At 34.4% G+C, this 20,946-nt stretch overlaps 1 protein-coding gene across 3 annotated transcripts in view; it reads right to left on the bottom strand.

The window, feature by feature from the left end:
* Positions 1 to 19,033: 19,033 nt before the first annotated feature.
* Positions 19,034 to 20,946, bottom strand: part of LOC126881133 (uncharacterized) — a 65,775-nt gene continuing 63,862 nt past the window's right edge. For all 3 annotated transcript variants that reach the window (XM_050645197.1, XM_050645198.1, XM_050645196.1), the window contains one exon: positions 19,034 to 19,294. In XM_050645197.1, coding sequence (XP_050501154.1) covers positions 19,064 to 19,294 — 231 coding nt within the window. In that variant the 3' untranslated portion in view covers positions 19,034 to 19,063. The remainder of the gene's footprint in view (positions 19,295 to 20,946) is intronic.

The following is a 20,946-nucleotide window of genomic DNA, read 5'->3' as shown; positions in this document are numbered from 1 at the left end:
CTTTCATTGTGACGTCATGCGCGAACTCATCCGAATTTCGGATATTCCGGCTATCGTACCTCTGGGTCTAGGTCAACATCTCTATAAGACCACGAAGAAAGATGTACGTACTACTTTCGACATCCAGATGTGTACGAAAATTTCTGAGAGATACTCCAACATACCAAGTCAGTCAATAATATGAGCATCAAGTTAGCTAAACACCTATCACAAATCGATTCGAAAGTAGGTGGATAATTTGCCGCTAATTAGTCGTTAATTAGTTGTGAAAATACCGATTTTGTCGTTTCTTTTTTTTTTATTTTTTTAGGTGCTTTGCTAAATTGATATAAAGTTAGCAAAGCACACCTCCGAAAAATGACTTTAGAGCGTTCGTAGGAGAATCGGAATAGGATTAGTTTTTGCCGCTAATTAGTCGCTAATTAGTTGTGAAAAAATTAATTTTCTAAATTAATTTTTTTTTTGTTTTTTTGGGTGCTTTGCTAACTTGATATAAAGTTGGCAAAGCACACTTCCATAAAATGATTTTAGGGATTTCGTAAAAGAATGAAAATAGAATGAGAATTTGCCGCTAATTAGTCGCTAATTAGTTGTGAAGAAATGAATTTTCTAAATTAATTTTTTTTTTTGTTTTTTTGGGTGCTTTGCTAACTCGATATAAAGTTGGCGAAGCACGCCGCTATAAAATGATTTCAGAGTTTTCGTAAGGGAATGAGAATAAAATGAGAATTTGCCGCTAATTAGTCGCTAATTATTTGTAAAGGAATTTTATTCACAAAAATTTTTTTTTTGTTTTTCACGGTGCTCCGCTTACTCGATATAAAGTTGGCAAAGCACGACTCCATACAATCATTCTAGGGTTTCCGGAGAAGAATAGCAATGGAATAAGAATTCTTTGCTAATTAGTCGTGCATTAGTTGTGAACACACCAATTTTGTCGTTTTTTTGTTTTTGACGGTTCTTTGCTGACTTGATATAAAGTTAGCAAAGCACGCATCCATAAAATGATTTTAGGTATTTTGTAAAAGAATAAAAATAGAATGAGAATTTGCCGCTAATTAGTCGCCAATTAGTTGTGAACAAATTGATTTTCTAAATTAATTTTGTTTTTGTTTTTTTGGGTGCTTTGTTAACTTGATACAAAGTTGGCAAGCACACCTCCGAAAAATCATTTTAGGGTTATCGTAAAAGAATGGAAATAGAAAAAAATTTGCCGCTAATTAGTCGTGAATAAGTTGTAAGAATACCGATTTTGTCGTTTATTTATTTTTTTTTTATTTTTTTAGGTGCTCTGCTAAATTGATATAAGGTTAGCAAAGCACAACTCCAAAAAATGACTTTCGAGCGTTCGTAGAAGAATGGGAATAGAATGAGAATTTGCCGCTAATTAGTCGCTAATTAATTGTAAAGAAATTAATTTTTTTAATTAATTTTTTTTTTGTTTTTTTGGGTGCTTTGGTAACTTGATATAAAGTTGGCAAAGCACGCTTCCATAAAATGATTTTAGGGATTTCGTGAAAGAATAAAAATAGAATGAGAATTTGCCGCTAATTAGTCGCTAATTAGTTGTGAAGGAATGAATTTTCTAAATGAATTTTTTTTTGTTTTTTAGGTGCTTTGGTAACTTGATATAAAGTTGGCAAAGCACGCTTCCATAAAATGATTTTAGGGATTTCGTGAAAGAATAAAAATTGAATGAGAATTTGTCGCTAATTAGTCGCTAATTAGTTGTGAAGAAATGAATTTTCTAAATTAATTTTTTTTTTGTTTTTTTGGCTGCTTTGCTAACTCGATATAAAGTTGGCGAAGCACGCCGCTATAAAATGATTTCAGAGTTTTTGTAGGGGAATGAGAATAAAATGAGAATTTGCCGCTGATTAGTCGCTAATTATTTGTGAAGGAATTTTGTTCAGAAAAAATTTTTTTTTTGTTTTTCACGGTGCTCCGCTTACTCGATATAAAGTTGGCAGAGCACGACTCCATACAATCATTTTAGGGTTTCCGTAGAAGAATAGCAATGTAATAAGAATTCTTTGCTAATTAGTCGTGCATTAGTTGTGAGAATACCAATTTTGTCGTTTTTTCGTTTTTGACGGTTCTTTGCTGACTTGATATAAAGTTCGCAAAGCATGCATCCATAAAATGATTTGGGTTTTTATGAAAAAGCATGGAAATAGGATCAGAATTTGCCGCTAATTAGTCGCTACTTAGTTGTGAAGAAATTATTTTTCTAAATTAATTTTTTTTTGTTTTTTCGGGTGCTTTGCTAACTTGATATAAAGTTGGCAAGCACACCTCCGAAAAATCATTTTAGGGTTTTCGTAGAAGAATAGGAATAGAAAAAAAATTTGCCGCTAATTAGTCGTGAATTAGTTGTGAGAATACCGATTTTGTCGTTTATTTTTATTTTTTATTTTTTTAGGTGCTTTGCTAACTTGATATAAGGTTAGCAAAGCACACCTGCAAAAAATGACTTTCGAGCGTTCGTAGAAAAATGGGAATAGAATGAGAATTTGCCGCTAATTAGTCACTAATTAGTTCTGAAAAAAATAATTTTTTTAATTAATTTTTTTTTTGTTTTTTTGGGTGTTTTGCTAACTTGATATAAAGTTGGCAAAGCACGCCTCAATCAAATGATTTAAGGGTTTTCGTGAAAAAAAGAGAATAGAATGAGAATTTGCCGCTAATTAGTCGCTAATTAGTTGTGAAAAAATGAATTTTCTAAATGAATTTTTTTTTCGTTTTTTTGGATGCTTTGCTAACTTGACATAAAGTTGGCAAAGCACGCTCCCATGAAATGATTTTATGGGTTTCGTAAAAGAATGAAAATATAATATGAATTTGCCGCTAATTAGTCGCTAATTAGTTGTGAAGAAATGAATTTTCTAAATTAATTTTTTTTTTGTTTTTTTGGCTGCTTTGCTAACTCGATATAAAGTTGGCAAGCACACCTCCGAAAAATCATTTTAGGGTTTTCGTAGAAGAATAGGAATAGAAAAAAAATTTGCCGCTAATTAGTCGTGAATTAGTTGTGAGAATACCGATTTTGTCGTTTATTTTTATTTTTTATTTTTTTAGGTGCTTTGCTAACTTGATATAAGGTTAGCAAAGCACACCTGCAAAAAATGACTTTCGAGCGTTCGTAGAAAAATGGGAATAGAATGAGAATTTGCCGCTAATTAGTCACTAATTAGTTCTGAAAAAAATAATTCTTTTAATTAATTTTTTTTTGTTTTTTTGGGTGTTTTGCTAACTTGATATAAAGTTGGCAAAGCACGCCTCAATCAAATGATTTAAGGGTTTTCGTGAAAAAAAGAGAATAGAATGAGAATTTGCCGCTAATTAGTCGTGAAAAAATGAATTTTTTAAATGAATTTTTTTTTCGTTTTTTTGGATGCTTTGCTAACTTGATATAAAGTTGGCAAAGCACGCCCCCATAAAATGATTTTATGGGTTTCGTAAAAGAATGAAAACATAATATGAATTTGCCGCTAATTAGTCGCTAATTAGTTGTGAAGAAATGAATTTTCTAAATTAATTTTTTTTTTGTTTTTTTGGGTGCTTCGCTAACTTGATATAAAGTTGGCGAAGCTCGCCTCCCTAAAATGATTTTAGTGTTTGCGTAAAAGAATGAAAATAGAATCAGAATTTGCCGCTAATTAATCGCTAATTAGTTGTGAAGGTATTTCATACATAAATTCTGTTTTTTTTTTTTGTTTTGACGGTGCTTTGCTTACTCAACATTAAGTTCGCAAAGCACGCATCTTTAAATTGATTTAAGTTTTTTCGTAGAAGCATGGAAATAGGATGAGAATTTGTCGCTTATTAGTCGCTAATTAGTTGTGAACGAATTTTTTTCAGCAATTTTTTTGATATTATTTTTGTTGTTTCAGGCGCTCCGCTAACTCGATATAAAGTTAGTAAAGTACACGTTCAAAAAATGACTTCAGAGCGTTCGTAGAAGAATGAGAATAGGATTAGTTTTTGCCGCTAATTAGTTGTAAAGATATTAATTTTTTCAATCAATCTTTTTGTTGTTTTTTTGTCGTAAGTGTTATTGTTGAAAATGTGTAAAAATTTGTATATATGTTGATAAAAGTGTAAAAAAAGTCTAACTTTTGTAAGTGTAATTGTTGAAAGTGTGACTCGGATGATAGAATGCTATTGATAAATTCTACTTTTATCATATGAGGCGTTTATTTTAAAATTTTCTTTTTACGGGTGCGTTTGTCATTTGATATATCTTTAGCAGAGCAGGCAATAAAAAAAAAACTTCAGAAAGGGAACAAACAGTTGGAATTGGATGGTGACTTGCCGCTAATAAGTTGCTAATTAGTTGTGGAATAATTGATTTCGTTGTTTGATTGTTTTTTTTGTTGTTGTAATGGTTGGTAATGCATAATATAAACAATGGTTTAGACTTGTTAATATTGAAGTGCAGTTTGAACTACAGAATGGTGCTAATTAGTTGTTCTTGAATGTTTTTGTTTTATTTTTACGGTGCTTTGTAAACGTGATTCTATATTCCGTGAAGTAGGATTTCGAAAAAAATTGTGACTTGCAAAATAACTTTTCTTTTAAAAAATGGCAAAAATTTTGAGGCATTTGACTATTACAAGTCGAATAAGTTTATCGTGTGGTGTTTACGTCGTTTTCATATTAGATAGGGACATAGTTTCTGGAATCGGTATGCTGACAAAATAGTTTATTTAGCTGACAAATAGTAGGTAAGTCATTTGTTTCATAATTTCGAATAGAACAATAATTCAACTTTCATTTCAGTACTATCATAAACTGGATAAGATTTTTTCTTGTTGTCGTCATAAGCTACCCAGTTTGTTTGTCTTCTCGTTATGGCGATATAATGTCCCATCGTAATACCTATTCAAAATTTTACCATATACATTTCTGAGACGCGCTATAAGAAAGATCACTGTGTATTTTTATTCATATTGCCTTGAGAGATTATTCTGTTATAGATATTAATGTACTCTGCAGATTAATCTAGGATTATGTTCCAACACTAGGCAAGTTTTAAAAACGTGAAAAAACGTGGTATAATAAGAAACTCACCAGATAATTTATTGTACACTTAACTCACAATTTATGATAAATATAACTAGGTCGGTCCTATTTGGTTCTGAATTTGTTTACTCAGTGAAATTCACAGACAAAATACCTATTAAACTTGCGTCACGATTTCCAAGTGAGGCAAAACGCGTAACCCGAAATGGATAAGTTAATGCCGAGTTTGCATTTTGCCGAGTTTGCATTTTGCCGAATTCAATCGGGCTGTTTTCCGCTAATACCGGTGATTCCCAGTAATAAAGATACGGTGCTGGCAGTGATGCGGAGTTGCCACTTCTAGTTATTATTTTGATGCTAATTAGGAAAATATGTTTTGGTCCCCAATTTAAGAAAGTAGAAGTATTAAGCTTGAAGGCTTTATGGGGCCCCTCCTAAGGTCGGGGCCCCCCCGCCTTGCGGGCCCTGCGGGCCTGTCAGCTACGCCACTGGCCATAAGGCTCATTTTACATGATATTCTGAAGACTTTTTGAACGTTATGAAAAGTGTGACTTTGGCGATTATGGCTGCAAGCCACCGATATATAATATAAAGAAAGTAAAAAAAAACCATTAATAATAATAATCAGTATTTTGTACAGTAAATAATTATGTAAGAAAAAGATTGAAGATTAAAAAAATGTGACATTCTTATTATATTGATCAATTGTCGTAATAAAAGTAAAAAGTTATATTCAAAATTGCAGAAAAATAAAATAAATAACAACAGCTACAACATAAATAAAAATGTAAATAATTTAGATTAGGATAACAATAGTAGTAATGAAAAGAATCATGAGTATATTAACTGTAAAAAAACAATGCATAATACATAATTTGAAATATATAATCATTCCAAAATCAAAGCCTTCCAGAAGAAAACTTTCTGCCTACGCGCCTGCAAACAGACAAAGGAGATCAGTTTCCGGCGTTCCACGTTCCGCCACAGACTGATCCTGATTTATTATGTGCCTGAAGTTCCAAACGTTTAAAATGAAAAGATAAAAGTTGATAAGTTAATATAGGAGAAAATAATTTCTAGCTGCTTTTAAACACTTTTTGATCGTAAGAACAAACTTAAAGCTCCCAAAAAAAAATGTTCGTCCCATTATGATAAAAATCGAAAATTCACATACATATTTTCTATTTTTGTTGAATTTTAAGCGTTTGAAACTTCAGGTACATATTTATTCACGAAATAAAAAAGAAACACTTTAAATAAATAAAAAAGAAACGCTTAACAGTTGCACTTGCGTTGCAGAAAGTTTATGTAATACACAAAAAAGATGCAGAAAGTTTATGGTAGAAAAGCAGTACAGTGAACTTTCTTTTATTCCAACGCTCGTTTATCCCAACTCTCACTTGTTCCAACTCGAAACGCTCTGATATTCCAACTGGGTAAATCCCCTCACCTCCCACCACACTACCAGGACAGCCTAGCCTGCTTGGCATGTGGGCCTATCTGGGCCTATCGGGAACAATCAGAAAGTCAATAATAGACGAAGGTCCTTGAAAAAATTTAAACTGCTCTAGACGAAGAATCGACTTCCGGCGATAAATATCTCTTTCTTGGCTGGATACATTCCAATAAATGACCTTCGGAATGCGACATCCATTCAGCGTCGCTCAAAAAAAAAAAAAAACGAGTCTCCACTCACAGAAGTGGTGGGGGCCCCTTCGGAGTTGGAATAACCGAATGTTTACGTTTCGAGGCGGTTGGAATAAACGAAAGTTCACTGTAATTAATTATTAATACTCACAATTATTCACAATAAAACGGCGTTCAGTTTTCTTCTTTTCCTATTTCACTTTGTTTCCTCACTATGCATTGTTAACCAAACAATCGAATAACTGCGAATGACTTTTAAGAAATGAACAAATGAACGCGCACATATATACGCAGAAGCAGTTTCTACATAATATATTGGGTGATTTATACACCCCGGGAGAATTAAAAATACCCCATGAATGGGCTTTATTGTTATGCGTGTTTGAAACTTTCGGGCATAACGTAACCAATTTTACTAGACTGCTTCGTATTGCGCGTACTGCCGTTCCAGTGTAGTAAAATCTGTTTCGCAGAATGAAAAAACCTTTGACACAGAATCATATTCTCCACTCTTCAGCACAACAGAAAACTTGACGCGTGTTGCAAATTTTATATCTTCTAATTTATACAACATTCAAACTGTTATTCATAATACGAGTATCGCGATTATGACAGGATAGCGTTTCGAAAATTCATAAATGGCTGTTAAGATGTTCGATATGAATTGGAACCTATACAAGATTCACCGTCTTGGTATCTTTTTGGTGGACAATGTAGTAATGTGTAGAAGACTTATGCTGAATAACCGAACATTTTTTTTCTCAGTGTGCTTCAGGCACAAAAAGCGTGATTTTTGTACGTGTGCGTAACGCAAAATCACGATTTTTGAGCCTTCAACATGAAAAACTATGTTCGTACGTATGAGCAATCGTCGATTTAGGCTCAGACGATTTTACGGCTTGGCTTCGCCTCGCCTCAAAAATCACGTCTTCGCCAAAATCGACTTCTTGCTCACACGTACGAAAATAGCTATTTTCCCTCAAGTGAATATTTCCTTCGCAAGAAATTTTTTTCCCCAAGGAATGAAAATAACTATTTTTTATCAAAGCGGTCCAAAAAGCCTCCTTTTTTGCCCGCTTAGCGGACAAAAATCGGCTTTTTCTCCCATTATGATTAAAAAATCGTTTGCACCATGGAAAATGTACTTTTTAATCGTGATTGATTTGTAATGTCACACGTAATAATATAAAAGGATTCATTTTGCAGGACACTTAGAAAACACGGAAAGAAATAAATTGTCGAACTCTGTGAAATCAGACTCACAGCTAGGCCTTTGACGAAGCAAACTGTCTCAAGGAAACGATGCGACTAAGAAGAATGCATTCTTCTTAGGTGCAACCAATGGTTAGCTTTTCCGGCTTGGTCCTCAGGGAGCAGCGGGCTCACTGGGTCGTTGACCATGCATTTTCAGAGATACATACAAAAGAATAATCCAGAATTTCCGTTCGGGATAGTCAGATATAATCCTACACGTAAAATAGTTCAGAGAATCATCCATTCGTGTTCTTCCAAGGACTCGTATGACTACTATATTGAGTAGAGACAATGTCTACAACTTTATTTTGTTGTAAACAACTATTTTCTTATACTAAACATCAGTCAACTAAAATTTTTTTTGAACCATTTCGTGTTTTTTTTAAAAATACAACACAATATCAGAGAAAATAAAAGTTTTTAACTTTTTATTGTCAAAAATGGTAAATTGTTTATAATGAAATACGTTCCACTAAATTTCATTTATAACTATTTTGTTATTTTACTCTTTGTTTTTCCTTGGGACTTTGAGATTAGATTGGAAATTACACATAATAAGAATTTGGTGGTCGATGACCATCGAAGTCAAAATCTATTCATTTTTAAAAATTACTACTGTAGAATAACTTTTATATATGAGTGGTAAAAAGGCGGGCGGTCGGGCAAACTTTATATGAAGTCAGCAAAGAACCGTAAAAAACAAAAAAACAACGACAAAATTGGTATTCTCACAACTATTGCACGACTAATTAGCGACAAATTCTTATTCTATTCATATTCTTTTACGAAAACCCTGAAAAGATTGTATCAGGGCGTGCTTTACCAACTTTATATCGAGTAAGCGAAGCACCGTAAAAAACAAAACAAAAAATGTTCTGAATGAAGTTCCTTCGCAACTAATTAGCGGCAAAATCTCATTCTATTCTCATTTTTTTACGAAAACCCTTAAATCATTTTATTGAGGCGTGCTTTGCCAACTTTATATCAAGTTAGCAAAACACCCAAAAAAAAAAAAAAATCATTTAGAAAATTCATTCCTTCACAACTAATTAGCGACTAATTAGCGGCAAATTCTCATTCTATTTTTATTCTTTTACAAAATACCTAAAATCATTTTATGGAAGCGTGCTTTGCCAACTTTATATCAAGTTAGCAAAGCACCCGAAAAAACAAAAAAAAAATTAATTTAGAAAATTAATTTTTTCACAACTAATTAGCGACTAATTAGCGGCAAAAACTAATCCTATTCCCATTCTCCTACGAACGCTCTGAAGTCATTTTTTGAACGTGTACTTTACTAACTTTACATCGAGTTAGCGGAGCACCTGAAACAACAAAAATAATATCAAAAAAATTGCTAAAAAAATTCGTCCACAACTAATTAGCGACTAATAAGCGACAAATTCTCATCCTATTTCCATGCTTTTACGAAAAAACTTAAATCATTTTAAAGATGCGTGCTTTGCCTACTTAATGTTGAGTAAGCGAAGCACCGTAAAAACCAAAAAAAAAAACAGAATTTATGGATGAAATACCTTCACAACTAATTAGCGATTAATTAGCGGCAAATTCTGATTCTATTTTCATTCTTTTACGAAAACACTAAAATCATTTTAGGGAGGCGTGCTTCGCCAACTTTATATCAAGTTAGCGAAGCACCCAAAAAAACAAAAAAAAAATTAATTTAGAAAATTCATTTCTTCACAACTAAGTAGCGACTAATTAGCGGCAAATTCATATTATATTTTCATTCTTTTACGAAACTCATAAAATCATTTTATAGCGGCGTGCTTCGCCAACTTTATATCGAGTTAGCAAAGCACCCAAAAAAACAAAAAAAAAATTAATTTAGAAAATTCATTTCTTCACAACTAATTAGCGACTAATTAGCGGCAAATTCTCATTATATTTTCATTCTTTTACGAAATCCCTAAAATCATTTTATGGAAGCGTGCTTTGCCAACTTTATATCAAGTTAGCAAAGCACCCAAAAAAACAAAAAAAAAATTAATTTAGAAAATTAATTTTTTCACAACTAATTAGCGACTAATTAGCGGCAAAAACTAATCCTATTCCGATTCTCCTACGAACGCTCTAAAGTCATTTTTCGGAGGTGTGCTTTGCTAACTTTATATCAAGTTAGCAAAGCACCTAAAAAAATAAAAAAAAAAAGAAACGACAAAATCGGTATTTTCACAACTAATTAACGACTAATTAGCGGCAAATTATCCAACTACTTTCGAATCGATTTGTGATAGGTGTTTAGCTAACTTGATGCTCATGTCAAATAATAGAGAAAGAGTCCCACCAGAGAACCTTTTGGATGAGTAAATTTTGCCCTTAGAGGGAGTGTAAGCCGTAGGGCTAAATCTGGATATTTTCGGTAAGTCTAGCCCCCATGTTAGATATGAATTTCGCCTGCGATCAAGGGCGGATCCAGGACCGATTTTCGGGAGGGACCATGAACTTTTTGGGGAGGGTTACCAGGGGGTCTGGGGGTAATTTTTAAAAATTAGGGTTACAAGGGTGAATTTTAAGGTACTTTTCACACACTTTTGAGTGCCATAAAGACATTCAAACCTTATCGTTATTAAGTCAATGCCGATTCCTACACATTTCTTCGGATCAAAGGGCAGTTCTTTCAACAAGTTTAATACTATTTTCCCAATGCTTCTCCTGTCCGGCATTGTTTCCCTCTGTCTTGATTTTCACTCATTATTGTGTGATTATGTTCTCATAAGCGTCACACTCCTTGTGGTATGATGTTTTTTCATGGGTTTGTATGGCTCCGTCATTGCCCATGAGTTTGGCGAAAAGGTTTCGTAATAAGGCTTTGGGCTGTTATCCCTTTATTGTGACCATATTTTTCATTAGAAAAATAAAACGCAATACTTGCAAAACAATCCCTTTTGAATGTGCGAAAGTACCAACCAACTTTGTTCTAAGTGCTGGTAACCCAAGTATAACTCTTTATTTCTTTTTTATTCTTTATATGTACAGAATATGCAAATTCATAAGATTTTGGCTGCCAAGGTCATTCTAACAATTGGCACTTTGTAAAATTATCAACATTTTGATTTACAAAACATCCTATGTCCTTCTTGAAGCTTCCGTTAATGCTTTTCTGCAATTCTAGTTCAGAAGACATATTTATCCCCTGTTTTTTTACATATATGTGTTTGAAACTAAAACATTTGAACTGCAAATATTTCAATTTCTATTTTTTATATTCTCAGAGAGGGCCATGGCCCCCTCCCTGGATCCGCCCTTGCCTGCGATACGAATGCGATCCGCGCCTGTTAACACCTGTTAATAATACGCCCAGATATAATACAAAAGGTTTCTTGTTAATTTAGTCTTATCATTAAGTCGTGTACCTACATTTGCTTTATATTTGTTTTTGTTAATTTTTAGATCGTCAAATTTGCATATAATATCCATGAGAGAAGACTTTGGATGTTGAACACCTTTATTTAGTTTAGAAGTTTAATTAATATTGTGTTTGAATCCGTGAATTCTCGTTTTTTTATACTCTATTTTTTTTTTCAATGTACGTTAGTTATTATGGTACATTCCCGATTTATTTTTTGCATCTGTCATTTTGTAGCTACCTATCCTTTTTTACACTTTGTGTTTATTAATATTATTTTTGTTCTTCTTCTTCTTAAAGTGCCTACCTTCTAAGGATGGTGGCTTCTGGTGGTACTTCTTATTTGATATGATGTGCACAAAGTGTTTAAATTTTGTACCTGGTTGAGTTAAGAAGGAAAGCTTTTAACACATTACGTGCTAAGACTTGTAGTCTGAACGACCAAAAAATACACACATTAAAAATGTGTATAATCAACGGCTTACATGCGGGCCGTCCGCACATTGGTAAAGGCATCATGCGGCTCACATGTATGCCATCCGTACGGAACGTGTTAACCAGTTATCGCATTCGTTCTTAACCACTCCTTTCTATCAGTCCTTGCATACGGAGCAGAAACCTCTCACAAAACCATCAGCGGAAAAATTGATAAGGACACAACGAAAGATGGAGATATCAATGTTTGGAATAAGCTTAAGAAATAGAGTAAGAAACGAGAAAGTTCGTAGAAGGGCAGGAGTGGAAGATATTATCGAACGTATTACAAGGCAAAAAGGGAGATGGGCGGTACATGTTGCAAGAATGAAAGACGACAGATGGACAAAAAATTTCTTAAGTGGAGACCACGGGCAGACAAGTGAAGCCGAGGAGGACAATCAACGCGATGAACCGACTACCTCAAAAAAATTGTGACCAATTGTACCTATATCAGAGGCGCAGAAGAAAAGAAGAGAAAATATCTGGAGAATGCTTATGCTCAACAATAGACAAAGCAGGGTAGATTGATGATGATGATAATGAGGCGTCTCACAGTGGGAGGAATTACTGAAAACGTGGCCAAAAGTCTAAACATATTTCAATTTGGATATGAATGTTAGTCCTGTCGCCAGGGGGGGTACAACGGCCTCCTTTATTCAGATGGACTTACCCAAGTTTTTTTTATGTATTTTGGCCCGTAGAACACGAATTTTTTGGGTAACAGTTGATCCGGATGTCGATAAGATTGTTATAAACAAAGAAGTTGAGGAATTACATAACAGCGATTTCTCGCAAAACAAAACATTTTTTTGTATTATTTGGGCCATTCTAACCAAAAAATGTTCCTACTAATTTTTCGAGTTCCGCGTTTTCGAGATAAACGCGGTTGAACTTTCAAAAAATCGAAAAATTGCAATTTTTTAACCTGAATAACTTTTGAATAAAAAATAAAATAGCAATTCTGCTTACCGCATTTGAAAGTTTAAGTCAAATTATATCGGTTTTCAATATTTGCATTGCTAAAAATTTATTTTTTTATTGTTAAAAAAAGCTATAAACACATAGTGTTTCCCGTGCCTAATACATGCGTTTTAACGCATGCTACGTAGAAATAGCCTCGCACTCACTTTTACCTACTCTACCTACTCGTTCGATTTTAAATGAGAAATCATTGAAAACATCACTCAACACTAGGTGTTTATAGCTTGGTTTAACAATAAAATAATAAATTTTTAGCAATGCAAACAATTAAAACCGATATAATTTGACTTGAACTTTCAAATGCGGTAAGCAGAATTGCTATTTTATTTTTTAATCAAAAGTTATTTGGGTTCAAAAATTGCAATTTTTCGATTTTTTGAAAGTTCAACCGCGTTTATCTCGAAAACTATGCATCCTACGAAAAAATTTGTAGAAACATTTTTTTGTTAGAATGGCCCAAAAAATACAAAAAAATGTTTTGTTTTGCGAGAAATCGCTACTTCTTTGTTTATAACAATCTTATCGACATCCGGATCAACTGTTACCCAAAAAATTCGTGTTCTACGGGTAAAAATACATAAAAAAAACTTGGGTAAGTCCATCTGAATACAGGAGGCCGTTGTACCCCCACTGGCGACAGGACTATGTGTACTATAAGGTATTCAACCTTGTTGATTACGAAATGGCCGATCCAATATAGCGATTATTTTGTCATAAATAGGTACTATACAATTTTTGACCTCGCTGATTACGAATTTGATGTCAAAGCTGAAAAGTTCAAAATGGCGAATCCAATAGGGCAGAATAAATTTCATAAAATTTAAATTAATTTTACAGATCCTAAATGGCGAATGAAATTTATAAAAATTTAGAACAATTAAACATAACAGTGTACCTACTTACTATACGGTTTTTAACTTTTCTGATTACAAATTTGATATCAAACAAAAGTAATTTCTTTTAAATGTTTTAGATGTAATATTAACATGTCTAGCAAGAAATATTTATTTTTCTTTTCTTTTAGCAAGAAAAGAAATTTTTTTCTTTTTTTCCTGTAATTGGCTGTATACCATCAATCACAAAAATTGGAAAAAATCCTTTGTAAAAGGTATAACATTTTTATTAAATATCCCTTTAAGGGCTACATCACAACAAAACGATTTCGATTTTTATAAAAAATCATCATCAGTGTTAGACCTAAAAGTAAGTACATACATATAGCCGTTTTAATGAATGTAAAGTTGATATTTAAATTTTGACTAAGGTTAAAGCAAGTTGGTTATACTTACAGATTGGATGCCAGCTTAGCCACCAAAGACATATTAGGGTAAAAACCCTTTAAATATTATATAGATGCATTAAAGGTCCATACTTAAATAAAATGCGTTAGGATGGATACATAGCAACAAGGATAATGCCCTTACGTAAGGTATTGAACTTCCCAACACGTGGGTTGAGAATTGAGTTGTTTACATTACAATGACTTAATGGCAACTAAATGCAAATTGAGTGATGTTTCTGAAAGGTGTCAAAAACAAACCGACAATGTGACGTAGAGGTTACCCTGTATTACTACAGCCAACTAATTGTAATAAAATATTTTTTAAAAACTTTTTCAACTGTAATAACAAACATCAACAAGGTTGTGGCTATAATTACATTTACCTTAATTTATCTTACATAATTTGCATTTAGTTGCCATTAAGTCATTGTAATGTAAACAACTCAATTTGCATCCCACTTGTTGGGAAATTCAATACATTACCTAAGGGCATTATCCTTGTTCCTATGTATCCATCCTAAGGCATTTTATTTAAGTATGCACCTTTAATGCATCTATATAATATTTAAAGGGTTTTTACCCTAATATTTCTTTGGTGGCTCAGCTGTCATCCAATCTGTAAGTATAACCAACTTACTTTAACCTTAGTCAAAATTTAAATATCAACTTTACATTCATTAAATCGGTTATACTTACTTTTAGGTCTAACACTGATGATGATTTTTTATAAAATCGAAAACGTTTTGTTGTGATGTAGCCCTAAAGGGATTTTTAATAAAATTTTATACCTTTTACAAAGGATTTTTTCCAATTTATTTTTCTAACAAGCGTAATTATGTTGTCATCTTCAAAAATTGCAATAATCAATATAGTTTATGAACATAAATAAACCATCCATCCTATAGCCATCCAGCCCAATTCTAGCTTTGGCCTCCTTCTGCCAACCTTTCCAATCATTACGGTCTATAGCCATTCTTTTTTACGATCGTATTGCCATGTCTTCTTAATTGTGTATAGACATAACATACTCTGTCTGTTTTTTAATGTGTCTCCAGTAAGTTGTCGTTCCATCGTTTTGGTCTTCCTACTGATTGTTTTCCTTTTGGGGAACCGTCTCTCGCCGTCCTTACTACTCTATTTGTTGTCATTTGGCTTATGTGGTCATTCCATTCAACTCTTCTGTTTCTTTCTCAGTTATTAATGTTCTCCACCTTGCATCTTCGTCATCATATCTGCATCTCTAGCTCTGTCCCATAGTGTCTACTATCGATTTTTCAAAGGGTTTTCATCTATGCTCTCTCCAGCAATATTTTTATCCTCTGGATCAGGTCCTGTTTCTGCCGCGTATGTCATTATTGGTCTGATGATTCTTTTGTAAATTCTGCCTTTCATTTCTTTTCCGATATTTTATTTCTCCATATTGTTTCTTGTTTCATTCAGGCAACCGCCGGCTCTGTTTGCTCTATTCACTTGATCTTCAATTTCTGTTTCGAGCTTTCCGTAGCTAGATATTTAAATTCCATCACTTGTTCTAGTATCTGACCCTCCAGCTTTAATTTATATCTTAGTAGATTTGCTGTTATAACCATGCATTTTGTCTTTTTTTGGAGAAAATAACATGTTAAATACTCTGGGGGTTATATTAAATTGGTGCAACATACGTTGTAAATCATCTTCACTTTGAGAGATTAGTGATGCATCGTCTGCATTGCAAATTATTTTAAATTGGTTTTCTCCCATTGTGTATCCTTTTTTAGTTCCTACTTTATTTGTTATTTCATCCATGATCAGGTTGAACAATAGAGGAGACTCAGGGAATCTCCTCTGATTTGTCTCCAGACTTGATTTGTTCTATTAATTTTTGGATTAGTTTTAATAGTTGTTTGGTCAGATCTTATCATCCGTACTTTACGAGTTCATTCGATATTCTCTCCTCTCCGGGTGATTTTCTATTTTTTTAATTTCCTTAATGCTTCCTTTATCTCTCCCTCCTCATTGTTTATTTCTTCACTTGTATACTTCAGGTGTGTTCTTCTTCTACGGCACTACAACCCAAATTAAGCCTTGGCCTCCTTTATTTTTTGTTTCCACCCTTGCCTGTCTGTGGCTGCTCTTCTCCATACACGGACTCCTAAAAGTGCTTGTGCGTCGCTGTTTACTGTGTCTTCCCAGCGCTTTCTTGGCTTTCCAACCGGTCTCTTTCCCTACATTCTAGCTTTCAGTGCTCTTTTTGCTAGCCTATCCTCTCCCATTCTTATCACATGTACGGCCCATTGCAATCTTTATATTCTAATGAAGTCTGACAGGGGTGTTTGCTTATAAAGTTGATAAAGCTCGTTGTTGTATCGACTTCTGAAGATTCCGTTTTCGCTCACAGATCCTAGTATTCTCCTCAGTACTTTCCTTTCGAATGGGTCGAGTTTGTTTTTGGATGTTTCTTTCAGGACCCATGCTTCGCTGCCATAGCATGCTATTGGTCGAATTAATAGATTCTCATCTTTGTATTTCGGTGGACATTTTTAGACCGAAATAAATATGGGAGAGGGCAAAATAGGGGCCAGGTATGTAAACTTTCCAACCGTTTCAATGTCATCTTCATGTATATTGTTTTGTGAGACTATATTTCTTCTCGTCTGTATCATTATTTTTGTTTTTCCTGTGTTAATTTCCAGACCTAGTCTTTTTGTTTGCGTTTTTAACTTTGCATATGTTTCCTGTGCTCCTGTTGATGTTCTAGTCATAATATTAAAATCATCGGCATAAGCGGAAAGTTGAACCTTTCGGTTGGTCATTAGGTTTCCTCGTCCAGTTTGCATTTGCCTAATCGCATACTCCAGTGCCAGGTTAAACAAAGTTGGGGCCAGCCCATCTCCCTGCTTTAGTCCCTGTGAATTTTTGAGAAAGTCTCTCCGGTATTCCGGTGGTTTTGTATTCGTACACATGCCTGAGTTTCGTCCATTGTGGCTTTAATGAGTCTAATTAGCTTGTGTGGTATTGCCAATTCAGCCAATATATTGTAGAGTTTGTTCCTTTTGACTGAGTCGTATGCCTGTTTGAAGTCTACAAACACGTTGTGAACATCAATGTCGTGTTCCCATGATTTGCTCAAGATTTGTTTGACTGTAAATATTTGATCCAGTGTCGATCTTCCCCGTCGGAAGCCCGTCTAATACTCTAAAATATTATTTTCTGCTAGTGGTTGGAGCAGCTGGTTTATAATATACGTGAGAACTTTATATGCTGTACATAGTAGAGAAATTCCACGGTAGTTTTTGCACAGGAGTTTGTCTCCTTTTTTATAGATCGGGCATACTATACTTTTCTTCCAGTCGTCGGGTATTTTCTCTTCTTGCCATGTCTTTGATGAGCGCGTGGATGTGACTTGCTAGGTGGTCACCACCTTCCTTATACAATTCTGCTGGTATTTCGTCAACTCCCGGGGCTTTATTGCTTTTCTAGGACTTAATAGATTCGAGAACTTCCTCTATGGTTGGAGCTTCTACTCCATTCTCTTCTATGTAGTTCGTACCTATTTCATCTTCCATGTCTACTTGTATCCCAAGTAGGGTCTGAAAATAATGCTTCCAGGTTTCTGTGACCTTCTGTTGGTCACTGATTATTTGCACACTTTCATCTTTACATGGACTTGTTTGAGGTTTATACCCACTTTTTATCTTTTTTAGGTATTCGTAAACCCCTCTAATTTCGTTGTTCTTGAAATTTTCTTCCATTTTTTCTATTTGTCCATTTTCATAGGCTCTGTGTTTATTTCTACATATATCTTGTCTGCTTTCCGCCTTGCGACTTCAAATGATGTCCGTCTTTTCCGTGTTATTCTTGTTATATACATTTTGTGTGCTTAATTTCTTTCCTCTATTGCTTGTCTGCACTGGTCGTCAAACCAAGCTCCTCTTCTCTCCTTTTTCTTGTTTCCCAGGGTGGACGCTGCTGCTGTCAGTACTGCTGTTTTGATATTATTCCATTTGTCCTCTATGGAGTGCAGTTCTAGCGTCCTTAACTCATTTGCGACTCCTTCTTCGAACTTCTCTTTACATTCCTGAATCTTCAGTTTTTCCATGTCCAGTTTGTTCTTTGTTGTCTTTCGTTTCTCTCTTTGTTAACTCTGCATCTAAATTTGGTTTGTAGTAAAAGATGGTCTGATCCACAGCATGCTCCTCGTCATGTTCTCACATCTGAGATACGTCACTTCAGGTGTTAGTGGTTAATTATCGTCAGCTTTAGGAAATAGAGATTGAAAGCAGTCTATTTAGATTTCCTTCTGAATGTGTTTCATTTTTATTAGTCATTCATCACTTTTCTTTGTCCTTTCATTCTCCATATTTTTTTGTGTTCCATGGAAGTCGTGTTCCAGAGAATCTGTTTGTTTTGAGAAGTTCTGCCTTTGTAAACTTTTTATTTGTCTGACTCAAGTATTCGTTTCGTTTCTGATTCGTTTATAGAGGTTGTATACCGAAGTAATCGTACTATAATACTATTGTATCATCTATTCTCTGCTAATATTTTGTATTAATTAATCTTTCTTATTAAGGAAATAGTAGTATTTTTTATGTGTATATACTTATCAGGTTAATTTCATGTCCGCAGCAGTAGATATTTCTATTTATCCAGTGGCGGATCTAAACATTTGCCTTGGGAGGGGAAAGCCTTAGGGAGGTACTTCCAACCAAAAGGGATAAAAAGAGATAAACCCAATTACATAAAAGACATTCATATTATAAATGCATTAAGTTATCTTAATTTTCCTTACTAGCGTGTTTATTGGATTTAATTTGTCTATCTGTGGTTCAAGCTTCATGCCAGTTAATATGTTTTTATGTTTCAACAATTTTTTTCTTTAATTTTAGACCTAGTTAGGTGGATATTTTCCCATTTTCTTTCCCCGTAGATCCGTCACTGCTATCATCATATTATGCTAGTATGGCGTTTGATTAGAGAGAAAATAAAAAAATTAAAAACTACAACATAAATAATAAACAAACATAAAAAATTATATATTTACAAATATTTTACAACATTCGATGTGGATACGGCCGCCTTTTTAGTTTCACTATCCGATATTCGAAATGGAGCACATTTTGTTTGTCTTTGAAATGATTCACTATTGTCCGAGATATATTTATACAGTTCATGCCATTCACACATGACGCATAGTAGATCATTTTTATCTTCTTCTCTTCCGGATGATGCAGTGTGATTTCTTGTTGGTACCTTTTGGCCTCTTCTTCAGGTCCAAAGTACTGCAAAGGAACAAGATATATATCAATTTCTATATATGTAGTGTTAAAATAGATTATTTTGTGACTAAGCAAAAAAGGATATAACTTTGAAAAAAAAAAAAAGAAAAACAAACGAAATATATTTCCGTTAATATTATGTAGCTTTAACACATAAAAAATAGAAGCGTTCGAAATATGGTGTACAGAAGAATATTGAAAATTCAGTTGGTTCAAAGGATTACCAATGTTGAAGTGTGAAGAGTTAGAAATTATGAACAGTATAAAAACAAGAAACCTGGACTATTTAGGTCACCTAACCAAAGAAGAAAAGTATAAGTTGCTGAGAATTATTATGCAAGGATGGACCCAAGGAAGAAGAAGCATAGAAAACAGGCGCATGTCCTGGATGAGGAACCTTAGAGAATGGTTTAACTGTAGTTCATTACAACTATTCAGAGCAGCAGCCAACAAAGTGACTCTTCGATAGAAGATGAAACTTTAAGAAGAAGAAGCTTTAACTTGATGATAATAGCTTGTTGACTAATCTTGTCAAATGCCAGTTTGATGTCAAAGACGACAGCAGGTACTTCATACTTGTTATTTATTGAGTCGGTGATGTCACACTTTTATTAAAGCGCAGATGCTGAGATGGCTGGAATACATAGAGAAGGAAAAACGACCTAATGATTAAGAAGATCACAGATGGAAGCCAGAAACTGAAAGACCAAGGGGTAGACCTAGAGAGATGGGAGGACTAGGTCATGAGGGACATCAAAATCCTGAAAGTACTTACTTTACTTTTTCGTGTCTGGATCCGACTACAGTTTTTCTGCCCAGTATCGGGCTACATCTACACCCTTTGTATTTGCGAGCCATAAATCATCTAGGGTGCACTGTGATGGGCAAAGGCTGCATACTCTCAGGTGCTATACGTTCTGTATTTCCCCACATTCGCAAAGTGCGTCGTTATCTGTCTTGATGCCCCATTTAATAAGGTTCTGTTTTACAAGGGCCACACCTGTACGTATGCGGTTGAGTGTCCGCCAGGTACTCCAGTCCAGGTTCATTCCATTAAGTCGTTCTGGATGTAGGGGGAACAGTTCGGGTGGTTCGACGCTGACATTTCTCATAAACCTTTTCCTTGATTTAAGTCGGCTAGTTCCTGGCGGTTCGTCAAACCCGTATAATTGGTGCATTTAATCGAAAATGTGCCTGAACTTCTCCACATATTATGAGGCGCATTCTAGGTCGTCTGGTGATGTGAATCCAGCTACCCGTTACAGTAGGGGCAGAGGGGTAGGCTTCATACAACCAGTAATTATTCTACATGTTTCATTTAACGCCGTGGTGACTTATTGGGCGTGTATAGATCTACCCCAGACGGGACAAGCATATTGACCTGTTGAGAAACATAAGGCCTCAGCTGTTGACTTTAAGACCTGGGGGTTTGCACCCCACTTGCTCCCTACACGTTTCCGGAGAAGGTTGTTTCTCGTAGAAACCTTCTGTTTTGTGCTCCGACAGTGGAATTTATACGTTAGTGACCGGTCTAGTATCACTCCAAGATATTTGGACCTATCAGTATGCTCCAAGCGTTGTCCCTCCCAAGAAACATTCAGTTTTACATGCGCCAGATAGTTGTTGAGATGGAATGCACATATTTGGGTCTTAGT

This window comes from Diabrotica virgifera, chromosome 3 (assembly GCF_917563875.1).
Source record: "Diabrotica virgifera virgifera chromosome 3, PGI_DIABVI_V3a".
Taxonomy (NCBI): domain Eukaryota; kingdom Metazoa; phylum Arthropoda; class Insecta; order Coleoptera; family Chrysomelidae; genus Diabrotica; species Diabrotica virgifera.
Note: the sequence above shows the minus strand (reverse complement) of the source record. Positions and strands in the feature narration are given on the sequence as shown.